Source organism: Falco naumanni, chromosome 3 (genome assembly GCF_017639655.2).
Source record: "Falco naumanni isolate bFalNau1 chromosome 3, bFalNau1.pat, whole genome shotgun sequence".
Lineage (NCBI taxonomy): Eukaryota > Metazoa > Chordata > Aves > Falconiformes > Falconidae > Falco > Falco naumanni.
Window position 1 is genome coordinate 16,126,337 of NC_054056.1, and position 26,130 is coordinate 16,152,466.

General features: G+C 57.1%; 1 protein-coding gene across 9 annotated transcripts in view; it reads right to left on the minus strand.

Moving 5' to 3' along the window:
* Nucleotides 1-485: 485 nt before the first annotated feature.
* Nucleotides 486-26,130, minus strand: part of CHD5 (chromodomain helicase DNA binding protein 5) — a 31,528-nt gene continuing 5,883 nt past the window's right edge. For 3 of the 9 annotated variants that reach the window (XM_040587688.1, XM_040587687.1, XM_040587694.1), the window contains 39 exons: nucleotides 25,843-25,961; nucleotides 25,055-25,293; nucleotides 23,578-23,702; nucleotides 21,647-21,770; nucleotides 19,622-19,788; nucleotides 19,315-19,533; nucleotides 18,311-18,520; nucleotides 18,004-18,215; nucleotides 16,373-16,504; nucleotides 15,729-15,837; nucleotides 15,234-15,425; nucleotides 14,949-15,149; nucleotides 14,413-14,550; nucleotides 13,769-13,890; nucleotides 12,984-13,157; nucleotides 12,078-12,219; nucleotides 11,732-11,863; nucleotides 11,121-11,238; nucleotides 10,519-10,643; nucleotides 9,425-9,656; nucleotides 9,207-9,332; nucleotides 8,900-9,072; nucleotides 8,056-8,230; nucleotides 7,476-7,568; nucleotides 6,920-7,008; nucleotides 6,611-6,744; nucleotides 6,087-6,231; nucleotides 5,504-5,663; nucleotides 5,274-5,353; nucleotides 5,023-5,152; nucleotides 4,348-4,437; nucleotides 3,844-3,981; nucleotides 3,482-3,590; nucleotides 3,155-3,287; nucleotides 2,439-2,634; nucleotides 1,975-2,138; nucleotides 1,765-1,879; nucleotides 1,595-1,645; nucleotides 486-1,300 (listed from right to left, as the gene is read on the minus strand). In XM_040587688.1, the coding sequence (XP_040443622.1) occupies nucleotides 1,638-1,645; nucleotides 1,765-1,879; nucleotides 1,975-2,138; nucleotides 2,439-2,634; nucleotides 3,155-3,287; nucleotides 3,482-3,590; nucleotides 3,844-3,981; nucleotides 4,348-4,437; nucleotides 5,023-5,152; nucleotides 5,274-5,353; nucleotides 5,504-5,663; nucleotides 6,087-6,231; nucleotides 6,611-6,744; nucleotides 6,920-7,008; nucleotides 7,476-7,568; nucleotides 8,056-8,230; nucleotides 8,900-9,072; nucleotides 9,207-9,332; nucleotides 9,425-9,656; nucleotides 10,519-10,643; nucleotides 11,121-11,238; nucleotides 11,732-11,863; nucleotides 12,078-12,219; nucleotides 12,984-13,157; nucleotides 13,769-13,890; nucleotides 14,413-14,550; nucleotides 14,949-15,149; nucleotides 15,234-15,425; nucleotides 15,729-15,837; nucleotides 16,373-16,504; nucleotides 18,004-18,215; nucleotides 18,311-18,520; nucleotides 19,315-19,533; nucleotides 19,622-19,788; nucleotides 21,647-21,770; nucleotides 23,578-23,702; nucleotides 25,055-25,293; nucleotides 25,843-25,961 (5,490 nt within the window). In that variant the 3' untranslated portion in view covers nucleotides 486-1,300; nucleotides 1,595-1,637. Of the gene's footprint in view, nucleotides 1,301-1,594; nucleotides 1,646-1,764; nucleotides 1,880-1,974; nucleotides 2,139-2,438; nucleotides 2,635-3,154; nucleotides 3,288-3,481; nucleotides 3,591-3,843; nucleotides 3,982-4,347; nucleotides 4,438-5,022; nucleotides 5,153-5,273; nucleotides 5,354-5,503; nucleotides 5,664-6,086; nucleotides 6,232-6,610; nucleotides 6,745-6,919; nucleotides 7,009-7,475; nucleotides 7,569-8,055; nucleotides 8,231-8,899; nucleotides 9,073-9,206; nucleotides 9,333-9,424; nucleotides 9,657-10,518; nucleotides 10,644-11,120; nucleotides 11,239-11,731; nucleotides 11,864-12,077; nucleotides 12,220-12,983; nucleotides 13,158-13,768; nucleotides 13,891-14,412; nucleotides 14,551-14,948; nucleotides 15,150-15,233; nucleotides 15,426-15,728; nucleotides 15,838-16,372; nucleotides 16,505-18,003; nucleotides 18,216-18,310; nucleotides 18,521-19,314; nucleotides 19,534-19,621; nucleotides 19,789-19,986; nucleotides 20,061-21,646; nucleotides 21,771-23,577; nucleotides 23,703-25,054; nucleotides 25,294-25,842; nucleotides 25,962-26,130 lie in introns of those variants that run through there. The other 6 variants (XM_040587689.1, XM_040587691.1, XM_040587690.1 and 3 more) reach the window with 6 other exon arrangements.

Consider the following 26,130-nt stretch of genomic DNA (forward strand, 5'->3'; position numbering starts at 1 on the left):
TATGTAATATATAGATATATCTACACATCTATGTGTGTATATATACACATAGGTAAACTATAAATACATATATACATGTACACAGATACATAGATGCGTATATACACCTATGCAGATACAGACCTATACATCCATACAATTATCACTCTATGTATATCTACATGTATGTGTATCCATATAGATCTATGCACCTCTATATATCTGCAGAGGTACTTACATTCATACGTATTGAGATAATTGCACATATATGTATGTGTATGTGCACCCACCCCCCTCCCCCCATTCATGCGTGCCCACATGTGCAGGAAGCACGTGTGGGAGTGGGGGCTGCTGGGCTGGGGAGGGGGCAGCTCCGCTGCCGCCCAGCCAGGGACCCTGTGTCCACGTGTGCACACGTGTGTGTGCAGGATGATGGCGGGGGGCCGTGAGTGCAGCTGGGCCCCCCGGTTGCCACCAACGCCGCTGCCGTCCTCACCCCGCCAGGCTCCCATCCCACGGCATCCTTCCGAAAGGATTTATTAAAACACAGAGAACAGAAACCGGGACACACGCAGTACGAAGTGAACGCGGGGGCATTGCTCACTGCTGCCGTCAGCCTCCGGCGAGAGGCCGCCACCTCGGCGTGGTTGGTGTCACCACGCTCGCAGGTGTCCCCGTCCCAGCTCCAGCCGTCCCCTCCCTCCCACCCACATCGCCTCCACCTGTGCACCCCAAACCCAGCACGCCCGGACCCCCAGCCCTGCCACGGCCCCGCTGCCGGGACAGTGCCAGGGCTGACGCCGGCACACACCGATCTCCCGGGGGGCGCGGCGGCTCTGGCAGTGGGGCTGGCAGCAGGCACGCACTTGCTCAAACACCACGAGGACGCAGAAATGGACCGCAGAGAGAAGCGCAGGAGCCAGCTCGGCCCCAGACGAGTGCCCTGGCACAGCTGGCCGGCAAGCAGGGCACCCGCCGGACCCCGCTCCCACCCCACACGTGCCAATAAACCCAGACACAAACACCGTGACTCGACCTCCCTTCTCGGCTCGGCCCATCTCGCCCAGACAAACTCTTCAAGTCTTCAATAAGAAAGTGCAAAAAATGTACACGGAAATGAAACCCCCATCCCGGCCGCTCCAGCGACGGCGGGGGGGGGTCGCATCGGTTGAAGCACACTTGAAGCGGGGGCGGGAGAGCTCGGCAGCGCCAGCAGCAGCTCATCTTCCACGCAGGCAACGCCGCCTCGCTTCCCCCACCCTTCCTCCAGCGACAGGGTGGCTTTCGGCTGGGGGGGCCGGCGAGAGGCCCCCGGGGGCTGCTGCAAGGACAGGGGAGAGCTGCCGTCAGCCAGGCTTCGGACCCTCCCCATGCCAAACCCCGGGGCAGGGGGAGTGAGCCCACACCCGGGCAGGGGCAGCCAGCCCGAGGGCTGCGGGAAGGATCCTGCCCCCACCACCGGTAACCGCTGCGGTTGCTTGAGCCAGGGGCCACATCCAGACACCGGCGCTCGGAGGGGGCGGCCCCAAGGGGAAACAGCCCCTCACGCGTCTGCACGCGTGTTCCCACGGGGCCCCGGCAAACAGAACGCGGCGAGCAGCGGGCGCAGCCTTACCTCAGCTGGGAATGGGAGCTGCGGAGGAGAACTGTGGGGACGGCTAAATATCTGTGGTGGGAGAGGGGAAACGCTTCGCTCGCCGCCGCCCTTCACAGCGCTCCTGGCCCACGCAAACCCACCCCCTGAATTCCTCTGCCCCGGAGCGCCCGCTCCAAACCCCGACCTACCGGTCACATACGGTCCCAGAGGCATCTGGCTGTAGTTGACAATCCCGCCTGGCCCAGGACCTCGGAAATTCGGCCCGAAGTTGTTGTTGTAGATCTGGGAGGAGCCGAAGGAGCCCTGGGCAGGCAAGGAGGGAGAAGAGCCGCTGATGTGCAGCCCTGGCCCCATCGCTGCCAGCCCCAGCATGGGGCCCCGTCCCGGTCCCCGCTGACCTGCTGGCCAGTGGGGTCCCCCCCACGGGTAGCCAGGCGGCTGAGGATGCTCCGCTCGGACATCTGCAGCCGGGCAGCCACGGGTGGGATGCGGGACAGCATGGAGGGCAGGCGCGTCACATCAGCCTTCATGTCGCTTAGCAGCTCCTCGAGCTGGTTCAGCACTGCGAGCAGAATGAGGCAGTGCTCAGGCAAAGGCAGGAGCACCCCCAGCATCCCAGCAAGCTCCAGCAGCTGGGAGCTGATGGCAAAGACCCCCGTCACCGCTGGCTGCAGCAGCAGCAGCATGCCACTTTCCAGTGCCCTCGCCAGCAAAGTGAGCGAGAAGGGTGGAGCAGTCAGACCCTGGCCAAGGGAACGCGAGACACCGACAACTTCCCAGCCGGATCCTCCCAATGGTCAGGGTGGCAAACCCTTCCCAGCCCCCTGGGGCAGGCTCCCACCCCACCTCTGCCGGCACGCACCCTTGTGCAGGACGGCGTTCGCGGGCTTGTTCCCAGCCAGGGACTCTTTGGAGAGATGCTGGTGGCTCTCGGCAAGGCACTCCACTTCAGCCAGACGGGCGTTCAATGCCATGGCCGGGTGATTGGGGTCTTGGGTCATGTTGAGGTACGCAGCCCTCCGCAGCTGCTCCTCGATCACCAGGGCCTGCTCCAGCAACTGGGAGGTGCAGGAGGGGAAGGGTTCAGGACCAGACCCTGCTCCAGTGTAAACCAGCACCGCTCCGCAGGCTCCAGCTGCCCATGTGGTTCTCACCAAACGAGCCTCTGCCCTACCGTGCTCCCCACCAGCCTCACACCCAAACACTCCTGGGAGAACAGGCTTAGCCCTTCTGATTTCTTATCTGCAGACACCAAGCGTCCCAGAAAGGGATCTGGGCAGCAACTCTACAGCACCGCACATGTTGGGAGTGGGCAGAGCACCCAGCCCACTCACAGAGAGGAGCCCAGGGCAGCCGGTCCCATCCCTTGCACCCCACCACAGAGCCGGCGAGCTCCCCGGGACTGAGCTCCTGCTGCTGGGTGCCTGCTCTCCTCCGGCGACTGTGAGCCCCTTGCAAAGCCCACAGCACTCCCCGCCCTGCGCCCAGAAGGTGCTGGTGGGCTGCCCCCCAGCTTTGGGGTGCCACTCTGGTCCCCCCCGCTGGTAAGGACTCACCAGCCCTGGACCTGCAACTCGCCTTGAACCGCCGGGCAAGGAACTTGTTCTTCATCTCGAGGTAGTTCCCCTTATGTATCTCCGACTTAAACGGCTCATTCAGGATCACGTAGCGTGGGTCGTTCTGGATGTCCTGCCAGCGGGCATAGCCGTGACTGATGCAGAGGGAGCGTCAAGGGAAGGGCTGGCCAGCCGACAGCATGCCCACCGCCCTGCAGCCACACCATGTCACCAAACCCCCACCCTGCTCATCACTGCACCCTGACCCCAGCACCCGCACCCGGCCGAGGCTCCCCCATCCCCTGCTGCCCGACGGCAGGAGGCACGCTCCCACCAACTCAAAGGGTACGTGACAATTCCTGCCAACAGCCAGTAGTCGTGACGGCGGTGCCAGATGTCATAGATCTTGCCAGAGGAGATGGCAGCCCTTTCCTCATTCTGCCACAGCGTGTGCAGCTCTGTGGAAGCAGAAGCGAGACAGCCCGGTCAGGCAGCGGGGCTGCTGGGGACATCACCCAGCGCACCGGGCAGGTCGAGCGGTGAAATCTCCTGGGCGGCCGCAGGCACAGCACAAAACCAAGACAGCCTGCGGCGAGGTGAAGCACCGTCCTGTCTGCAGCCTTTTCACATGGCTCACATTGCTTGCACGGCTGTAGAGCTTCTGCACAGAAGCTCTGCAGGAGCAGCTGATGCCTCGTCTCTTGCTCTTACCTGTAAAGCCACCGTCAGCGATGTTGAACATGAATCGGAAGTTCATGTTTCTGTCATCCTTCTTGCCATCCTCCTCTTCCTCTTTGTCACCATTTTGCTGAGTGTCACTTTGCTCCTTCTCCTCTGCCTTGGCGTCCTCTGCTTGGCAAACACAAAAAATTGTACCTGTCTAACCATTCTCCACCAAAAGACCGACTGGCACCCTCCTTGCCCCATCAGCTGCCAGAGGAACTCCCCACTAAAGTTACTGCTGGAAAAGCCATCAGTCTGCACCCTGCTCCACCACAGGTCCTACTGCTCGCACGGCAAGCACACAGCACCCACCCTACTGGGGTCTTGTTTCCGCTCATGGCTCTCACGCTTCGCCAGAAGGCGAGCACCAGCTGCTGCAGGTGCTGAGGGCTGTGCTCACCATCACCCCATGGACCTGCTCCTTCGCCTCTGCAACAGGCACCTGCCTTGTTTTGGAGACCCTTCTTGCCCCAAAGCCTCCTTGCATCTCACCTGGTTTGACTTCTTTGTCCTCCCCTTTTCCTGGGCTGCTGTTCAACTCCAGCTTTTCCAGAGGCTTCTCTTTCTCTTGAATCCCCTCATCTGAGGAAAGGAAGAGGACTGTACGAAAAGCCTGACATGCAAAATGCTCTTTGGGGAAGAGCAGCTTGTCTGGAGAGACTTCCCCTTTTAGCGTAAAGTGATTATATAGTTTGTTTGTTCAAGGCATTCAGAAAACTTCAAACAAAATATTCTTCTGCATTTTATCAAGAAAATTTGTTCAGTTTTCCCTCTTCCTTGAGACATCTGGAGGAACACACTGCTAGGAACAGAAAATGCCCCCCCACAGTGAGCATTTCTCGTGATTTACAACCTGGTAATGTTGTTGTCTCAGGAATTTCTGCAGGACCTTGTGACATGCAGGTTTCCCGCAGTGATATGGAGAAGGACCCAAGCAAGGTGCAAAGCACTGGAGCCACCCACCAGAGGGAAAGTCCACCCGTTGGGAGCACCAACGCATCCAACACAGAAGGGATGCACACCCTGGTCTCCACGCAGCTTCAGCTGCAGAACTGCTCCAGCACAGACCGGTGCCGTCGCTGGGTGCCACAGCCCCGCAGGAGTCCCAGCCGCGCTGAGGGGAGCCCGAGCGCAGGGATGGCACCCACCCAAGCCACAGACACTCACCTTTCACCAGCGGCTCGGGAGAAGGCTCAACCTTTTCACTCTCCTCCTGATGCTCTTCCCTCGGTCTTTCCTTGCTGTCGCAGCTTTCTAAGTGCTCTTCGCTTTCCACCTTCTCAGCACTCACAGGCACCTTAACATGAAGCGCCCACACCAGATGAGGCCAGCCTTGCGCCTTCCCCAGCGAGCGCTCTGAGTTTCTGGGAGACCACAAGAAGCCCTCCCAGAGGAGATGCTGGGAGAAGCCACCCTACCTGGCCATCAGACACCTTCCTGGACTTCTGCTCCACTTGATCCTTTTCCTCCTGGAACCCCAGCTGCGTTTCTATTTTGTCTGTAGCAGCAGCAAAGCAAGGAAGCAATCGAATGGGGCCCCAGAGAGCCGTGCACGCTGCCGAGGTAGGCAGACACCTGCACGACCTTCTGGTGGCTTCTCAAGCCAGACCAAAGCCACGATGCCCAGGCAGCCTGCCGGCACACCTACCAGCAAAAGCCACAGGTCCCATATGCATATGTGCTGGGCTGGCTGGGATGGGGGTGTTGGGATCTGAAGACACAATCTCACTGGATTTCTTGCTCTCCGGGCCCTCGAGAATGAGATCTGGGGTGCTGTACTTGCCATTGACATGCTCAAACTCCTGGACCTGGGGCAGACGCACAGCATCAAGCCAAACACAGCAGAGACATTCCCAGCCCACTGCTGCAGAGCCGGCACGTTCAGGCTGCTTCACCCGCCGACTGACAAAGCGGCAGGATCGCTGCACCCCCCCCACCCCCCACCCCCCGCCAGGCACAGTCGACACTACAGCTCTGAGACCCAACAACTCTCCTGCATGATTCCTCTTTTTTGCCAGCCAGCCTGTTAAATACTGGCTCATCCTACATCCCTACCGGGGAAAAAAGCGGCAGGGTTTGAAAGGCAGTTTGCATTACCGTCACCTATACATTTATGGTAAACCTGGGAGATTCAGCAGGGGAACCCTGGCGAGAGGCACTCAGCAGCCAGTGAAACCCACGGGTCTCCAGAACACACCTGAAATGGCACATATGAAATTTTACTCACCCACCTTCTTCCTTACTAGTGACATGACTCCAATCCGAGTCAGCACGTGCTGGCGGGACAGCCCTTCCCGGGGAACGCCATCCGCAAAGGTTTCAGCACCGTCTGCTCCGGGTTCACACAAATGTCTCATGAAGAGAGAGACATACGCCCTGTGGAAGGAAAGCCAGAGCTTGGTCCCGTTGGCACGGACCGTCTGCTGAGCCGAGGACCCACAGCGCCTGCTCTCAGCCGCGGGCGAGGGCAGAGCCTCACACCCAGGCTGAGATTCAGCCTGTCGTAAAGAGAATGAGAGCAGCCCTCTCCGAGGAAACAGGTGTTGCCTCCCCAAAAAGAAACCACGGTGGGGACGTGCGGGTGCTTGGGCTACTGCTGGGCAGCCGGCTGTGTCACAGCACAGCCTCTGCCCGGCCCTGGGAAGCACGGCAGAGACAGTGACGTGGCAAGACAACACAGTGATCAGAGCTCATCCCAAACCATCAGCCAGAGCCCAGGACAGACCTCGCCCCACCTGCCTGGCACCCCCCGCACCTGAACTCCTTCTCGCTCTTCCCTCGCAGGTCCCGAACCAGCCAGTGAGAGTTGAAGGCGTCCTGGGGCGGCATGCCCCAGCGCATGATAGCGTTCAGGAAAGCCTTGCGCTGGCGGGCGTTGAAGCCGAGAACCTGCGGGGAGTGGAGGCGTTGCTGGGATCACAACACACCCTCGGAAGTGTGTGGCACCTCAGAGCCTTGCGGCTGCTGGACCAGGACTAATGCGCCAGCAACTCGGTACGGAGCAGCCCAGCCCACGAGCCCAGCGCAGCCCTGGCACAACTGCACTGGTCGTGCTGATGCTCACCTCGATATTCCCCCCGACTCTTGCCAACAAAGGAGGGAGAGGCTTGTCCCTGTCACTCTTCAGCTGTCTCCGGGATTGTCTTCTGCCACCTAGAGTCAAGCAGCCTCAGTGATGGGTGGGCCCAGGAGCAAGGAAGGGTGCCCGAAGTCCTCCCGCACCCCCAGCTTCCTGCGCTCCCAACCGATGGGAGCGAGATCTGGGCAGAGCAGCAGCCCAGGCTGCAGCAGTCCCTTCCACCTGTCCCATTGGCCTTCCCCAGCTGGGGCTCTTTTCTGCGCTTTCCAAGCAAGGGGGTACCACGCCTGTCCTCCCTGCGGTCCCCAACCTTCCACCATGAGGACCAGATCAAGGTCCTGCAGCGGCCAGCAAAGGAAACAGCCGGCTGCACTCCCTGCCCTAGGAATCTCCTCACCTGGCAGGCAAGCAGGGATAGCTCCCCCTCAATGGAGGCCCAGAAGCACACCAGTCCCTCCAACCCAGATGTTTCTGCTGCACCTGAGTGCCCAGGGCTCCCTGCAGAGCAACATCCCGTGGAGGACCAAATGCATTAACTCACTCTGACCTTCTGGCCTCTCTTCAAAGTCTTCATCCTCATCCTCGGAGCCAATGGAGTACTCCGACTGGTTGTCAGAGAGCTCATCCTGCCACTCTGCAGAGCACAAGGGAGGTCAGGTTAGGAGACCTCCCAGGCAGTGGGATCCTGCCCAGGAGGGACACACAGGACAGGTAAGAGCCTGCCTGCAGGTGTAACAGGCAGCGCAAGAGGAGGATACAACAAGCAAGAAATCACAGTCTCAGGTTTTCCAAAATCAGTATACAGGAAAAACCCAGCTTGAAATATCCCACCCGCAGACACATCTTTCCTACATTCTTCCAGCAAAACAAGAGTTTACAGACACAAAAAAAAAAAAAAAAAAAAAAAAAAAAAAAAAAAAAGTCTTGGAAGAATTTCTGTCCCGGGAAGTTTAAGAATCTGGGAAGTACAGAGCCACACAGCCTACCAAACTGCAGAGGAACACCAGTGACTTGGCCAACCCATCCATCGGGGAACCTGCCTGTGCGGCTTTTCAGAGCCAGCCTGCAGGGCTGCTGCCCGCCCACGAGCCCCGCCAGGAGCTGAATGGCCACAGCCGTACCTTGGTCCTCCTGCGAGGCATCGTTGTAGTTGACCTGCTTGCGGATTCTCTTTCCCTTGCCCAAGTTCCTGGCCAGGTCTTCCTGCTGCTGCTCATAGTGGTGCCGCAGCAGCTTCTCCCAGTAGTCAGGGTCCACGTTCTCCTCTTGCTTGATGATCTCACGTTCCACCTCCTCCTGCAAAGCAAGAGACCAGGAGCTCGAGACCAGGCAGCCCCAGACCTGCCCACATTACCCCACTGCCTGTCCTCTAACAGCACTCCAGGGAGAGAGGGAGGGCACCGAGCCACTGGGATGGAACTGGGCTCCTGGGGCACTGCCCAAACCTACTGACCTCGGTGCAAGGTTGTCAAAGGGCTGCGACAACCTCCCCCCCAAGAAAGAGCTCCGCAAACATTGCCATCCATCCTGCCCACAGCACCCGCGCTCACATAGAGGGAGAGACCACAGATCTGCAGAGACCTCCCAGAACAGCAGCCTGCTCCTGCGCGGCTACTGGGCAGGCGAACGACAGCAGCGCGGTTGCAAGCAGCATCGCGCCTGCTCCCAGTCTGCCAGGGAAGGGCCCTCCGCAGGACAGAAGGTGCCACGGACGCTTCGATCGAAACGGGGTCCTGGGCCAGCAGGGACAGAGCCTGGCTTGCACCATCGGCCACACAGGACCAAGACAAGCGGGCTCCCTCTCGGTCCCCTGGGCCCCCAAAATCTGGAGCCACCTACAGCAGCCACAGCTGGCACGCGGGGAGGAGAGCCACAGACACTCGCCAGAACAGAAGAGGGAGCGGAAGAAACACAGAGGGACATACAAAGAGGTGCGATTGTAAGACATGATACTAATCACATTACCACACCGTCCTCTTCTCTCACAACATACTGGGCCACTTTAAAGGAGCTGAGATACTCGTTCATGTTCTGCAGCTCCGTGTCATCAGTTGCATCCTGGTTTCGGTCCAAAAGCTTAGAGATGGCAGCGTCGTCATAGTGGATCACGCTGCTGTCATCCACGTCCTTATTGTCACCTGGAAAGCAAAGCGAGGGGATTGGAAACACAAATCACCATGATGGTAACAGCCTGCTCCCAGAGCCAGGGAGCTCAGGCAGGGCACAGGGCCAGGGAAGGGGACGGGTCACCCCAGCAAGGGGGGCTACACACCTGGTGGGGTGCCACCATGCTTTTTTTTCATGCCAGGAGTCACTGCACCCCCTTTGGTGGAGAGAGTGTCAGAGAAAGCGGTGACAGCGTCAGGCATGGCGATCCGCTGTCCCTGAGACACCATGCCTGCGGGTGTACGAAGAGGAGAATGAGCCCCAGCAGCTGAGGCAGGCCCCCCCCCCCCACGCAGAGCATCCCCAGCACCTTCCTGATCTCACCTTCCACATCATCCTTGAAGAGCTCTTCTGTCCCAAACTTGAGGATGTCATCCAGCTCTTGCTTGGTCATGGAGCCTGACTTGGAGCCAAGCCCTGGGCGGACCACGAGATGGGTGAGCATCATCTTCCTTTTGGCCACCTGGGTGATGCGCTCTTCGACGGAGGCTCTGGTCACAAATCGGTAGATCATCACCTTCTTGTTCTGCCCGATGCGGTGAGCTCTGCTGAATGCCTGCAAGCAGAGAATGAAGCTGTTCAGGGCGGCACCGTGCCACGCTGGCTGAGGGGCCTGTTCCTCAACTCCCCAGGCTGTGCAAAGGCACCACAAGGACACGGCTGCATTCAGCATTCAAGGCTGCTACAGGGTGGTGGAGCGAGAGGGGCTCCTCAGAGCCAGCCTGAACATGCCAGCCCCCGAGGCTGACTGCAGGCAAGCCAGCTTCCCCGGGCAGGCCTCCAGCCAAAGGCACTGAGGGCAGGCAGCGAGGACGCACCCCACCCAGGAACCCTCCGGCCGCAGGTTCACCGGACCCGCACCGTTCCTTCACCACCCCGCACCAGCGCGGCTGCTTGCCTACGACCCAGTAAAAGGAAACGCCGGCACAAACGGACAGCAACAGTGGATGTAGCTTCGGAGAGAACCTTCTCCTGACCAGCAAGCACGGGAGGGACATGCATGACTCCTTGCTTTTCCATTACTTTCAGAGGTATGGGCTGCTCGCCCGCTCCAGCTGCCACTGCCCATTGGTGGACAGTCCTTAGCTAGGCTCTGCCCTGGGCTTTTGGAAACGCAAGTGGAAGCTCCCCAGAAGAGAATGGGGCACCCGCCTGTGAACAAGCAGCAGGAGAAAGTGAGAAGCCATGGAAGAGAGCCAGTTTCACGTGCCAGGTCTCTCCTGTGCCACAGACAGGCCAGGGCAAGGCCAGCGGACGCGGGAAGGGCGCTGCTGGGCAAAAACACCCCCCACAGATACAGCAGAAAGCACCAGCAGCTCTTGGGAGAAGAGACCAACCTCCCTGTGCAGGGTGTGCAAACAGAGGGCAGAGCCACAGAGGTACTTACTATATGGGAAGGAAAAGGAAAAGTCAGAAACCTGGATGTCATTGTGGGGGTTCCAGTCAGAATCATAAATAATGACTGTGTCGGCTGTAGCAAGGTTTATGCCCAGACCGCCAGCGCGGGTAGAGAGGAGAAAGCAGAACTGCTGAGCACCAGGAGCTGAGAAAGACAAACCCACAGGTGGCAAACAGTGAGACAGAAAGGAGCGCAGCTTACGTAGAAAGGTGCAGTACCACGCTTTAGGGATAAAACCGATGGGACCATTGGTCTAAGCCAACCAGCGACAGGCAGGGAAGGCAAGGAGGGCAAATGCATCGTCCCTGGGAACTGGTGACTGGAGGAAAAGCAGCTCCAGTGCCAAAGGGGAAGCTCTGTCGTCTACCAAGGCCTTGAAGGGAAACACAGGGGTCCCCCAAACTAAGCAGCCTGCCGTGGGCATGCTCAGGGCTCACTGAGGGACGCGTCTCAAGGGCTTCATGACGTGGTAGGAGCAGCCCGCGCTGTGCCTCAGGACGCGGGACCTGCCGAGCGCGGCACAACTGGCGTGCAGGCAACCACCTCCCCGCTGCCCAACTGTGGGCACAGCCGGCCGACCCCGGGCTGCCAAGCCACCCCGCAAGGCAGAAAGGCGAGTACCGTTAAACCTGTCTATGGCCTCCTGGCGCAGGCCGCCGGTGATGCCCCCGTCTATCCGCTCGTACTTGTAGCCTTCATACTCCAGGAAATCCTCCAGCAAGTCCAGCATCTTCGTCATCTGCAGGGCAAGGTGACGCTGGCACCAGCAGCTCTGCACAGCCTGGCTCCCCGCCTGCCCCGGGGACCTGCCCTGCGCCCGCTGCGCCCCTGCCTGCAGCCTGGAGGCCATGGTGATGGCAGTACCAACAACAGCCCCATACGGCCGCAGGCAACTGCCAGAGAAGCAGGACTCGCGTCTCATCTTCTGCAGGCAGCTCTGCCAGTGCAAGGGAATCATGTCTGAACGGCCCTCCCCACAGGGGAGCACTATTGCTGTTATCTCTTTATCCACAGGTAACAGCAGTTTTAAATAAAATATTACAGGCAGTCCCTCGGGGGAAAAGCTGGGATGCAGTCCATCCATCCTGACTGCCACAGCTGCCACGCTATCTGGGGACAAGCTGCCACCAGCTCTTCCACCTACCTCTATCTGCTCCTAGCACAAAATCCTCGTACAGAACTAAAAAAATCCTTAACAAATTTATTTATTATTATTTCTACCCTACACTCACCTGGGAAAAGATCAGAACTCTGTGACCCCCATCCCGTAACTTCTTCAGCATCTTTTGGAGCAGCATCAGTTTCCCAGAAGATTTGACCAAAGAATTCCCATCGTAGGATCCATTGGGCAGAACCGGGGCCTCCTGTGAAGGCACCCTGGTTAGCCTCTTTGAGGGCAACGCTTGTTACCTCCACGGAGAAGTGCACAGGCATTTCAAAGCCAAAATCCTTGTACAGAACCACTCACACGAAAACCCACACCATTAACCCAAGCGAGACGATGGATACAGCCCCCATCGACAGCTCACACACAATATTCGGAGAAATGTCCCCACAGCACAAAGAGAGGTGACGTACCACTGCTGCCACGGGAAAGAGGTACGGGTGGTTACAGCACTTCTTCAGGTCCATCATGATGTTGAGCAGTGAGACCTGGTTCCCGCCACCTTTTGAATTCAGGGCTTCGAAATTCCTCGTCAGTATGAATTTGTAGTATTTCCTGCAGGAACGGGGATGGGACAGACACCCCTGTGAATTCAGCCAGCGGCAGGACTGGCATAAACAGGACTGTGCTGAATGAAACCCCACTAGCACCACTGGAGCTTCAAAAGGGACATCTGGAGGTTTTTCAAAGCAGCAGCTCAGCACCCTCAGCTCAGGGTCAGGTTTATTTGATTGCTCTGTGGACATCACAGTCCTGTAAGTGGGACGCACTTAGGGGCGCAGTGGCTAGGAACACTCCCCGCTGCTGGGTGTACACCCAGCCTTGTCCCGCCATGGTGGTAAGAAGCAACCCCCCTTCGCTGCAAGGCCCCCAGCCTTGGCAAAAGATGCTGCTGAAGCTAAGCCAGGCAGCCCGACACGAACAGAGCCAAGCAAGCATCCCCTGGCGCAGCAGTGATGCTCCAGGCTGACACCAAGCAAGCTGGCATCACCGGCTGCTGCCCCGGTGCCGACAGCAGGAGGAGAAGGGGGCTCAGTGTCCGCGTCTTCTCGGTGCCCCCCAGCACTAGCAGTGCCACGCTGACAGCTTGCCGTGCATCAAACGCTTTCTGCTGAGCAGCCAGGACTGCACAGAGCCCAGTTTAACCAGGCTGAACACGCTCCCCGGTGCGACACGGAGCGCTCCAGCTCCTCCTGCAGCAGGCCTGAGGACAGCGGGGGGCCTGACCTGTTGGGCCCCAGGGACGCCCCGCCGTGCTGCAGATGAGGTGGGGTGAGGGAAGCTGGCCACCCCACGGGAGCTGCGCTGGAATTACTCACTTCTGCATCTGGCTCAGCTCCACTCTCACGATCAGCTCTGTCTTGGCTGGCATGTTCTTGAACACATCCGCCTTGAGCCGCCGCAGCATGTGGGGACCCAACAGGTCATGGAGTTTTTTGATCTGGTCCTCCTTCGAAATGTCTGCAAACTCCTCCAGAAATCCCTCCAGGTTACTGTGGAAGCAGCCAGAACCACACAGCGCTGAGCAATAACAGGACACACCAAAGACATCTGCTTCTTTAAGACTTAAAAACAAGGGCAGAGTTCTTGTGGTATACAAGGAGATGACACTCCTGTGCCTGCATCCAAGCAGAGCAGAAGCCAGGCTGAGGAGCCGTGCTGAGGGCTGAGGGGAAATCCACGCTAAATGTGCCGAGGTCTGAACAATTCCCCAAAGTACCTCTGTCTGCTCAGAGACAGGGAAGAGAAAGCAGGCGTCAGCTCCTCACTCTCAAATCTCCCAACCGATAGCAAGGCAACAGCCACCCACAGGACCCCAAAATCCCACGGGAATAAACCCGGGGTCACGTTAAAGGCATGCGTAGCTGTTATGACCACGGGGGCAACAGGCTTTGCTGCCTGCCTGCTGGTGCAGACCGGTGACATTGGCACAGCAGCAACTGGATATGGGGATATGGCGATGTGGCACAGCAGCCCCATACAGACAGGAGCCCTGGGAAATGGGAGAAGCTCTGCTGAGCCACCCCCCTACCTGGCGAGGGGCCAGGTCCCGGCCGTTTGTCCCTTTCGGGGGTGGGGTGGGGGGGGAACCAGTGCAACTTACTTAAACCGCTCAGGAGTCAGGAAATTGAGCAGGTGGAAGAGCTCTTCCAAGTTGTTCTGGAGCGGTGTCCCAGTGAGCAGCAGCTTGTAATCAATCTTGTAGCTATTTAATACTCTAAAGAACTGGGAAAAGAAATGAGAGGAGGTGAAAAGAGCTCCAAGGAGCCGATTAGTCCCCTGGGGTATCTGCAGATTGTGCCCACAGAGACCTTACAGCCACCACTCCCCCCACTGGGCATGCAAAGCCAGGCTGCAGCTCGTGTGTCCTGCTCCGAGCCATCCCCCCGGAGCACAGGCAGCAAATCCTGAATATCCATGGGTCACACCGCCTGCTGCCTTCAGCGCTGGGGCCTGCGTGAAGGTCCCAAGGGCAGAGAGGAAGGAGAGGGATCAATTCCCTTCCACAGGCAGCCCATCCAAGGATTATCAGGAGCCAGGCTGCCGCCTCTTCCACCGCTGAAGGATTTTTAATGCCAGAGGATGTTAAAGAGAGCAAATCCACCCAAACGCAGGTCCCAGGCAGAACCTGTGCGAGGTGTGGGCATCTTTCAGCTCCGGGGGAGGAAAGCACAGAACAGCAGACGGCCAGCACTGGGTGTTGCACAGCTGCACCACAAAATTCGCTCACAACCGCCTGCCACCTACTTTGGATTGGTTGTTCTTCAGCCTGTGCGCTTCATCCACCACCAGACAGGCCCACTCTATGGAGCCCAGCACTGCCTGGTCGATAGTGATCAGCTCATAGGAGGTGAGCAGGACATGGAACTTGATCTGGGCTTCCTTCTGGGGGAGCAAGGGAGAGAAAAGCCAGGCTAAGACAGCAGGGACCGGGATGGCCTCCACCTTTGCTGCTGCACATGACTCAAGGAGAAAAGGGGGGGCTGCCTGCACCGTACTGCACAGTACCAGCAGCAGGATTGAGGCACAAGTCGTGTCAGCAGAAAACCTAAACCCATCTGAACGTTAGAACCAAGCAGGGGACTACAGACACCGCAAAGGCTGTGGCAGAAATCTTTCAAGCCCATCACAAACGTCCTGCATTTTTTAACAGTGCCAGCCTCTCCCTTTGGAGAACAGGCAATTAGGGACCTGCCCAACCTCCCTCTCCAGGTTACATTCGCCTCTCTCCCCTCCTTACTGATGGTTAAAGCTACTGGGTATGGCACAGACTTAGCTCCCACCTTCATTCGGAAAACCTTCTTTCCACTCCGGATAGCATTGTCTTCAAAAGAAAATTCATTTTCCCGGATGACCGACCGGCTTTCTTTGTCCCCCGTGTAGGTCACGACATAGAAGTCAGGCGCCCACATCTCAAACTCGCGCTCCCAGTTTATGATGGTGGAGAGAGGGGCGCTGACCAGGTACGGCCCTTTCGAGTGGCCCTGCTCAGGGAGACAAAGGCCAAGCTGTTCTCCCGTACCGAGTGGCTCTCAGCCACCTCGGGGACTGCTGGATGCTCCACTCACCTCCTTGTACAGGGAATACAAGAACACAATAGTCTGCACAGTCTTCCCCAGCCCCATCTCGTCAGCCAGGATTGTATCCGTCCCTTGGGCCCAGGAAAATCTCAGCCAGTTTAGCCCTTCCAGCTGGTAAGGATGGAGCGTGCCCCCCGTGGCATCGATGTACCACGGCTGCTTGTCAAACTTCACTGTAGGCTGAAAAGAGAGAGACACAACACAAAGCAGTGAGAGCCAACTCCTCCTCCTCTCTCTGCGGCCGAGCACGTGCCTCTTCAGCCTTGTGACATCCAACAGCCCCCAAAGGGATGCAGACATGGTCCCCAGCACAGCACTGCCCTCATGCTCCTTACAGCGAAGCCACCCCAGAGCTTTCAATGAAAAAAATCCAGGGTCCCCAAAGGAACTAGAGGAGAAAAACGTAACAGAGTGGGGGGGCCAGACAGATGTCCCTCTCTCTGGGTTCACGTGCCATTCACTGCTCCTGCCATTCTTACTCACATCCACGAGAGGTGTTTCTGGAGGTTTTTCCAGCTTCTCCTCTTTCAGCTTTTTCCCTTTCTTGTTCAGCTTCTTCAGAGGGCGCATGTCCTCCCCCAGCATCAACTCCCTGCAACAGCCAGGGAAAAGGCAGATGATGAGCATTCTTCTCCCAGTCCCTGAGCCCAGGGATAGAAATGCCTCTCAAACTCCACTGCCTCTCTCCCCACAGGAGCCTTTCTGGCCCAGTTAGCCTGGGCTCTCATGGAGTGTGAATCTTCTCCTCCCAACAGTCCACACAATGTCATCCAAAAAGAACAGCAATCACATCAGAGGGCTGTGGTTTTCCCCCAAAACAGACAGGCAGCTGCACCATGGAGCGTGCCAAGAGCATGAGTACTACAGCAGCATAAATGCAGGGGAAGGGGAGCACAGGCTGGAAAACGACAGGCAGGCAGGATTTCCCAGCAGCCCTGAAATGGCATTTCAGGAGAGCCAGCTTTCTGGAAGTGCTCAGCCACCGCTCTCTGAAGACAGGTCCCCACGAGCAGAGCTGGTGTGTTCAGAAGGGGGGCACCAGCGCCTGCACAGGCTGCCCCAGCTCTGCCTGCCTCTGCCAGGCTGTGGCAGCTCTGCTGTGGTTCCACCGCCCAGCTGGGTCGTACCTGTGGTTCCAGTAAAGGTGTTTGAGGTTTTCATAGTATGGGATGTCTATCTCATCGATCTCCCAGGTGCACTGGTCGTACGGCAGGTCTTTCCACTTGATCAGGTAATGGATGTCTCCCTTTTTATCAAAGCTGTAATGCAGGGCACGAAAAGACTCTCAGTGAAATGACACTTGCCCCCTGGGAAGCAGTTAACCATAACCTGCTTCCATAAAACTGGATGCTTCATCCTCTGCATTTACCTACAGACCACAACACCCAAGCAGAGGTAGGAAAACATAAAGAAAGTATCAACACTTTCCAGCAGAAATGCCTATTAATCTGCTGCATGTGTTAAATCATTAAGCTTTAAAGGCTGCTCTCTTCCATTCCACTGAACAACCTCATTTTCCCATTTTACCAGCACTGGATGAATACCAGCACTCACTCTCCTTCTCCCACAGCATTCACTGCTCTATGAAGTTTTGCTTACGCTGAAAAATGAATCAACACACTGCCAAGTCTGATTATATGCCTACAGGGAAAAAACCCTTGCCTCATTAGCAGAGCAACGTAAAGCTCACATGAAAAGTACCCAGGCAGCTAGCTTTATTTTCCACCAAGCAGCCTTCAAGCAGAGTTGTCGCTTGAAATTTCAGGTTGCCACTTGAAACATAGAAATTCAACAAAGAGGTGTCTCTAGCCACTCGATGGAAAAAAAAAAAAACATCTGCACAGCACATTTCATAGGCAGGAAATTTCTTCCACAGAAAAGAAATGCAAATGTCAAGGCTTCAGCAGGGAGCCAGGCACTTGCTCAGACTCCTCTCCTCGGGCATCGTCCCTATCAGCATCAGCAGGAGGCAAGGAGGAAAAACGTCTGTCTCAGTACGAGCAGTGCACAAATCCCTGCTGGTGCCTCACCTTTGATGTGAGTGCAGCAGGGCTGCGTGGTTTCTGAGAGGAACAAATGACCTACAGAGACATGGGCTGCTGTTCCAAAGAAGTTTAGGTGAGTGGCAGTAGCCACAGGGCACAATCGATGGAAGCAAGACCCATCACGGGGTTGCAGCAGAGATTTATGGAATGATTAGGTTGTAACAGGGACTGAAACAGTATGTCTGGGAAGAGTGGAACAACTCCGCGTACCCACCTGGGGGAAAACTTACTGTCTCTATTTTTAACATGCAACACAGCAGAAAGGAAAATAAGGAAGGTGTCAATTCACTTCTGGCCTTGGCTTTGCCTTGGGAACAAACCCTCAAGGTGACAGAGACCTCCAAACAAGCCAGCAGCTGCCAATTCCATCAGCCCAAGATTTTGGCTTTGCAGAAGGATGGCACAAACTTCCCAGCCCTGGGGTGGGGAACTCAACCAAGCACAGAAATCCCGCAGCAGGCCAGCGCAGAGGCTCAGCTACCCATGCAAATCGGCAAGGCGAGAACCGCGCACAAAGGGAAAACCCGCAGAGAGGCCAGACGCGCTGCTCCAAGCTCCACCTGCGGAGCCCCGGGGAGCGCAGCAGGGCTCACCCTTGCCATTTTCCTCCCTGGCGCGCAAGAGCATCGCTCCGCATCAGTGCTAGCAGGGGCTCAGGCACCCTGGCACACACCCTTCCGTGGCCCGTTCCTGGACCGCATGCAGCTCCTCACCTGTGGTTCAGGATGCGGTGGATCATCATCCACTCAGGCTTGATGCCGTAGCGGTAGAACCGCTCCTCCATCTTGGCGTACTGTGGGTCTTTGTTCTTCCGCTTCTCCCTCTGGCTGTCCTCGTCCCCAGAGCCGTAGTCGAAGGCCGGCGGCTCATCCATGTCGTTCTTCCGTTGGTAGTTGCGGTACATCACAGTGTGGTAGAGCTCCAGCTGCGGCAGGAGGGAGTCACGCTCAACCCGCGGGCGGTGGGGCAGCAGGCCAGGCCAGGCAGGGACACAGTGACAATGATGACACACAGGCTCACCTGCAGCTCCTTGACCCAGGAGCAGTGCCAGTAGGAGAGGCCTGCCCACTTCACGAAGAACTCGCGCTCTGGGATCCCCTCCAGCACCTTTGGCGGGGGGAGAGCCAGCTCCGCATCAGAGGTGGGCAGCACAGGCGGGAGTGGGGCAGCCGGTGGCTCCTTCCAGGCCCAGTGCAGGATGCGTTGGACTTTGCCCTTCAAGGGAGGGCACTGGGGATAAAAAAGCAAACAAGCAAGAGCACAGAGTTTAAGGTGAGCCCCTGTCACAGGGGCCTCGGGGAGCAGGGTAGACCTGGAGGGCAGAAGGGGTCTCACAATGCCAAGCAGATGGCAGCCGTCCCAAGCACAGCGGGGAAAGCACAGCCAGGGCTCTGGGGAGCATACTGGCACAGCCTGTGCCAAAAACCGGTGCCAGAGTGAAAGCCCTGGGGCAGAGAGCGGCGACGGATTCACCCCTGGCCATGGGGAGCCAGGTGTGACCTGAATCATCCAGGCCCTGGCTGTGTCTATCTCACCCTGCAAACAGGGCCAGCGCCCCTTGGCACACGCAAGGTGCTGCCCAGGTCCTGGGCCCAGCTGCTCCATTGCTGTTTCTAACGGGGTGGGCAGAAAGGAGACACGGAGGGTGGGCAGGGGTTGTGGTCACCAAGAAGTGTCCACAACACTGGTGCATCCCCATGGAGATGGTCTTGCCACCACCTCTAAACAGGCCATGCATCGAATGGGGCTTGCCAGCCCATCTAAAAACTGGCCAGAAGACACCAGCCGGCAGCCCCCACGGGGGACAGCGCAGGTGGCAGAGCTGTCTGGGTCCCCTGGGTGCACGCAACCGGCGGGCAATGCTCCCCAAGGGAGGGGGTCTGTGGCACAGGGCAGGACACAGCCCGGCAGCAGGACACGGGGAGAGGGTGAGAGGGGCAGCGGTGGCCAGGAGACCCACTGCCAGGCTGGGCGGGTGCGGGAGCAGGAGCAGGGACGGGGCGAGGAATGCTGGTAACACTCACTGTACAGCGAGGGCAGAGCCATTCACCGTTTGGTATTTCTGGCAGCGGTGGGTTCAGGCAGTGCAGGTGGTAGGAGGACGGGCAGGTGTCGCAGCACAGCAGCTCCCCTCCGTCCTTACAGACACGGCAGAACTCCATGTGGTCATCCTCCTCCTCCTCACCACCTTCTTCCTCCTCCTCCTCCTCCTCCTTTGGCTCCCACTGGATGCCCTCCTTCTCCTGGGAAAGCACAGCCAGTGTAACACCGGGGGTTTCCACTGCCCACCCACCCATCCGCTTGCACCCACGGGGCCCCGACCCCACTCACACAGTGGGGGCAGCTCCACTTGCCCTCAGGGGCCTTCTCCAGCTCGGGGTCCAGGCAGACAAGGTGGTAGGCACGCGGGCAGGTATCACACAGGATGATCTCTCCTCCCTGCTGGCACACCTCACAGTAGTCCTGGTGGTCCGTCTCGTAGCCGTCCCCTTCTTCGACTGCAAGCAAGGGACAGGCACACAGTCAGAGGGACGGCAGAGCTGCCTGCTCTCCCGGGAGGGAACAGGACACTTGCTCCTCTACGATATGGTTAAGGAAATAAGGAAAGCGTTTCGCCTCAGACCCCTCCTGTTACGTCCCCCTACCTCTCTGTCCCTCAGCACCACAGTTCATCTTTGCACACAGCATCATCTCACCTCTGTCTCTCTTTCTCTCTCCACACTGTATCATCCTTTGGTTCCTTCAGGCTCTCAATGGAGAATGCCAGAACCTGGAGAGGTTGCAAGGGAGGCCAGTCAGAGAAACCTCCCCAGGTACCAGCGCCACCAACTGCAAACGCACCATGCAAGGGTGACACGGCCGAGGAGGAGGACTCCTCTCCTGGGACTACTCTGCTCTTCCTGGGTGCTCACTGGCACAGAGGCAGGAGCTCTCTCAGCTCAGCGCGAACGGGAAGAGGAAGGGAGGGACAAAGTCTTGTAAGCATCGAAACAGCTCATCTCGATTCCCAGCTCTGCCACAAACTCCTGGCACAGACCTATGACCTTCCGCTCCTCCAGCACACGGCAGGGGCTGCCCAGCTCCGCCACCAGTACCCTCATACAGCAGCAAGCCGGGACAAGAAGCAATGCCCCTCACAGGCAAAACATGGAGCCAGCCGGCCGGCCCTGCCTTGTTGACTGATGGGGGGGGGCTGGCCAACATCACGCCCTAACCGTCCCCCAACCCAGAAGCCGCCCTTCCATTTGTCAGAAGCAAAAACCCATCAGCAAAGCTAAGAAGCCAAAGGATGCACCTGGATCTGAAGCATCTCATCCCGAATGAGGACACAAGGTGGAAAGGCAGTGCGCGTCCTGCAGCAGCACAGGAGGCGGAGATGGCATGGGAAGCCTGGCAGGGCAGCACCGAGCCCTGGCAGTCCCTGCCGGTGCTGAGCCAGCGCGGCACAGGGGGGCTGCTCTTAACAGCAGCACAGGGATGGAGATGCCATCGTGCAGAATCCACCCACAGCCCTCCACAAGGGACGGGATGAAGGAACAGACACACAAACACGGCCACGCAGCTGCTGGGAGCCCCTGACAGATGCTTCCCACTGCTATTTGCATGACTCCGTCTTCCTACATTGCTACCACAGACCTACCTCCTGCTGCTGCCTGGCTGCACATCTCACACAGACAAAAAATCCCTCGTCTTAACACTTTCTCGCCCACAGCCTGCTCTGCTCCACCAGGAGCTTGCCACAAGCCCCGTCTCTCCAGGGGCTGCTCCTCAGAAAATCACTTCCCTGGAAGCCCCACAAATTCTGGAACTTTGCTGCTAGAGGACAAATCCTGGCAGGACCACACGTGCAGGGAGGGTGCCAACTGCCCACGCTGCCCGTGACACACCCCAGTGCCCAAATTGCAGGCAGGGGGCTTGGCCACACTGGGTGGCTGGGGCTGTGCACAAGCAGCGAGGCAGGGTGGGTGGGCTTCGGGAGCCACAGCACCACGGCAGGGCAGCACACCAGCACCACGACTCTCCCAGAGCAGTGCCACAGAGCTGGCTTGGGGGCAGATGAACCCCAGGACAGAAAAGCCCTGCTGCCAGGCTGCTCCGCCACCACAGGCGCTGTGGGAGTGAGCTGGCACCCCGTGGCAGGATCTGCTTGCTGCCTTCTGGCAGGCAGGAGCCCACCAGCAGCAGGGCCCGGACGCCAAGAAAGCATCTCGCACTCCACAAACACAGACAAGCACAAGCACGTCCTCTCCCACCGAGCGAGCGCCAGACATGGCCTGGAGCTGCAAAGGCCAGGAAAGCACCAGCTGAAGAGGGAAATCCAAACAGAACAGGAACAGAGTACAAAGGATGGCCTACTCCTCTTTTTCTTTCTCCTCCTCTTCCCTCTCTTCCCCAGGCCAGCCGAGCACTCGGAGCGCACTGAGGAGCTGTTGATGCTGGCACTGTCGAAGTCGGATTCCTCCCGTTCCTCCTCTTCGCTCTGCAGAAGATAGAACCAAAGCACGCACAGTCCAAGCACTGGCATCCCAGCGGCTGCTCCCAGAGATCGCCGCTCTGCAGCAGAACAAGCCCCCAGAAAGCCACATAAACCCGTGTGGGATCATCGGCTGTGCTCCTCGGGGCACCCTGCCTCCCACCGAACAGGCCAGACAGAGCAGCAGGGAGGGTGGCAGCACGAGCGCACTCCTGGCACCACCAGACAGGGTTCAGAAGAGTGTGTCACGAGGTGTTAGGAAGCAGGGAAATCTCCTCTATCAGATCGATGTCCCAGCCAGGCAATCAATAAGGGCAGAGCTGGACTATGGCTAGAGCCTGAAGGCAATTACCTTGCAGTGCTCAACCCAGCACAGGGATAGCTCACCCACTTCACGGCACCATCAACGTGCAATCAACGAGCAAATCTCAGAGCACCTTTAAAACACATAAATGTGTCAAGTCCCTGCTCAGGCTCCCTGACAAGAGTTGGGCTCTGGGTTTCCCCTGCAGCCTGCCACCTCCGCTAGCAGGGGGTGCAGAGATACCACATGGCGCAGCCAGCCAGGCACGTTGGGAAAGGCTCAGCACCTTGCAGGCAGCAGCCAGCTGCAAGAACCTGCTGCTGTGACAATGTTATCCCGAGTGCAGGCACCTGCAAGGCAGACGTGCTGGGGGACAACACCCTACTCCCACTCCTGTGCAGTCAGGGCCTCCCTTCTCCACTGCTTGGCAAAACTTTGCTCCCTCTCTCTCTCAACACCTGTTTCAGCTTGTGTCAGCCTGTTTGTGGGTGTGCACACAGGCAATCACACTTGACCTTCCTTAAAACACGAAAGGAGTTAAACAAGCCCAGCATGCAATGACATCAAAACATAGCAACGTCTGAATTCTTATTCCAAAGACTTATGCGAGCATGCAAATCGGGGATTTGCTATGAGTCAGGTGCTTAGCGCTCTAGCTGCAGGAGCAAGCCCAAGCTCTTTGTAACTCTCACAAAGGCGAATGTACAGATCTAGAGTGCACCCAGAGATGGGATTAATTTTTTGTGATGTGCGATTGCAAAAATACAGCATCAAGAATCTGTATCACATTCTTCCTCTCGCTTCAGCCTCTGATGCACAAAGGTATTTACAAACAGGTTGTGTCATGCGAACTAGAGCTGGAGAGTCAGCGAGCTCCAATAAGGCTGAACTAACAGGATTTTGATCAATAATATTATCAAGACCTACAAGAGTTCCACCCCTATTCAGTAGCTATTTGAGAGATTTATTATTTGCAGTGCTCTGCTATTTTTTAAAATGCACCTGATATTCATGTGCTGACAAGAGCAGAGCACTGAAACCGTGGTAGAGCCCTGTTGCCATGCTCTTAATGGGAAGCTCCAGTACCCCTGGGCTACATTGCAGGATCACAGATGCCTGAAGGCAGGCTACACTAATGCAATTAAAGCATTTGGTAATTCTTTTTGACGTACAGTTCAGCTGGAGCGCAAGCCCCAAAGAATTCCCTTGCAAATGAAATCTGAACTCATGGCATTACAAACCTCATCACTGAAAGCAAATGCAGTTACATGATTTTAACAGAAATTGCACCCAGGCACGATGCCTTTACAACTCTGAGCCTGGACACAGCTCTCTATCAAAGGGACAAATGAACGTGCTGGTCAGACACTGCTGCCTCGCAGAGGGGCACAAACAAGGCTGCGACACCCCTGCAAGAGGGAGGCTCCTAGGGGGAGGGCTCATCCCAGCACGTCCCTGCCACAGCCCCCCACAACCAAGGCCAATGCAGAGAAAGTGGCGCAGACTTACAGAGGAGCCCTTTTTCCTTTTGCTGGGGATTCCTCCAAACCGGAATTTCAAGCCTGCCATCTTCTTCCCCTTCCCCTTTTTCTTCCCATCTTTGGAGCCCTTGATTTTCTTCCGCACACCTGGACCTAGAGAAACAGGAGATTTGTTTGGCATTCTGCAAACAAACTCGACTCCCAAATCACCCCTCATCCCCACCCCAGGATTTACAGGGAAGATGAGAGAGCACTGGGGACCACGGGGAGCAGGGCAGCGGCTAGCCCCAGCCACAGAGCATGGCCTTGGGAGCAACAGGCTGCACACCCAGACCCACTGCTAGCCAAGAACTGGGGGAGGAAGGCATATGCCCTGGGATCCAGGAGAGGGACCAGAGCCCCCCAGAGCACACGGCTACAAACACCAGCCAGGGACTCAGGGGTCTGCAAGGCAGGGAGAAGAAGCAGCCATGGAGAGGCAGGAACGTTGCTGCGCTGAGCCTGCCAGGAGGGAGGGCTGTTGCAGGCTGTACTCTTGGTCAGCTGCCAGCTCCGAGCTGCTTGCTTAAAACCTCCCAAGGCATCAGGAACTGACAACTGCACAAGTGGAACAGCAACCTTACCGAGGAGGAACACAGTGCAAACAAAAGGAGACCCCTCCCTTTCCCACTACTGCCCAGCTTCTGCAGCGACTCCCACAGCCCCTTGCAAGCATGGGGAAAGCAGCAGCAACCTGCTGTCAGAAACAGGAAAACGTTTGCAGCAGGAGACCCCCTTCAATACAAACCAGGCTATTTTCACAGGAACTACTGCAAATCTATACAGTTAGCTCACTCTTTGCAAGTGGGCTTTGAAGACAGTCAACTTCCACCCAGCTGCCAGGACGATATATCCTTTATTATGAAAAAGAGCCACAGCCTTGCTGCCACTGCCTTTCCATCACAGAATTCCTTGATGTCTCAGAGACAAAACGCCTGGCTTGACTGCCGAACAGTGTGTGTTCATCTGGCCAGACCATACCTGCCCTGCCAACACACCTCCACCCTAGTCTTGCTAACCTACAAATCCCCTTCAGCTTGGACACTGGACTCTGAGCATACTGCTGTTTCTGGAGAGCTTTACAACCGTGCAGAATCCCCCAGGAGAGAAGACGGCACAGAAATACATGTCCCAATCACTTATTTAAAACATAAGAATGAAGTTATGCATGAATTGCCACAAACTGCCAAAAGTCCAGAATGTCCAGGGGCTGCCAGGGTGATCTGGCACGGCTCACAAACCACAACCCCTCTAGGACTTCTGCAAGGGAAAAAGGAAGTTGCAGATGCACCTCTGGCCCTACCTTCACCTCCCTGGTTTGCTGAAGTGTGTCTCCTGCCTGGAGATGCTTTCCCACCTCCACCAGCCTGAAGACGTGGCTGGCTAGCTCTGCAGGCCCAGCAGGCACACAGCTTGCCACCAATGAGCACAGCCCCTCCGCTCAGCCCACCGCAGTTGGCACCTACCCTTGCCCTCCTTGGTCTTGGCCTTCCTGATGACAGTGGGCAAGGCAGCCTGCTGGGGGCTGGCAGCAAGCGGTGGGGTGACGGTGACGGTCTCCACAGCTGCAGCAATGGCCGCTGCTGCTGCTGCTGCCGAGCTGCCCTTGAATGGGTTGTTGGCACTGAACTCCCGCCACTTGGCACCGAGCACAGTCATCATCTTGGACATGGGGATCTTGGGGTTCTTCTTGGCAATCAGAGGCCTGCAGGGAAGGGCAGAGGGAGAACCAGGTGATAACAGAAACACTTTGCTGTGCATCCACTCCTGCGTATTGTGCGCTGGTACTTCAGCCCAAGAAATACACCAGCGGTGCCCGCCACACACAGCAGCAGGCTGCTCTGGTCCTCTGGGAGCAGCTCCCTTGGAAAGGCAGCAGCAACTAGAGGTTTCTGAAACTAGTACATATACAAAAGGGGGCACACCTAAACTTCCTCAGAGACCCGCTTCTGAAATGCCTGTTGTGTTTTGGATGTTTCATAGTATGAGCAAAAATGAATTACCATTTTTTGCACAAAACGTTTCAAATAAGCGCATGCACAAAATGAAGTTTTGGGGAGAGGGAGAGACAAACACTTCAGCTGTCTTCCAGTCAATCCCGCACTAAAATGGCATCTCAAGGACCAACTCAAGTGGGGAGAGGCAACAAGGAGCTCACAGTGCAGAACTGACTTCACAACTTCACCTGCTTGACTGAGCAACACCCAAACCTCAACCACCACACAAGGCCCCGTCCAGACCAACAGTATCCTACCTGAGGAACTGGCTGAAAGCCTTGTAATTAGTCAGAGTATGATAATCTTCTTCTGAGAAAACATAATCTACGTCATCAAGGCCCCATTCTTCCATCAGCTGGGCTGAGCTCTTGGGCTCCTGTAGATTTACAGAGAGATCATTAACGTAAATGACTGCAGCTCTGCAGATGAGCAGCACATGGCTGGGTCCGTCACATGCTCCATATCAAATGCTCTCCCTAGTCAGCAATGCACAGGGATCTGTTTCTGTGATTTAAAAAACAGAGCACGCACATGGCTTAACAAAT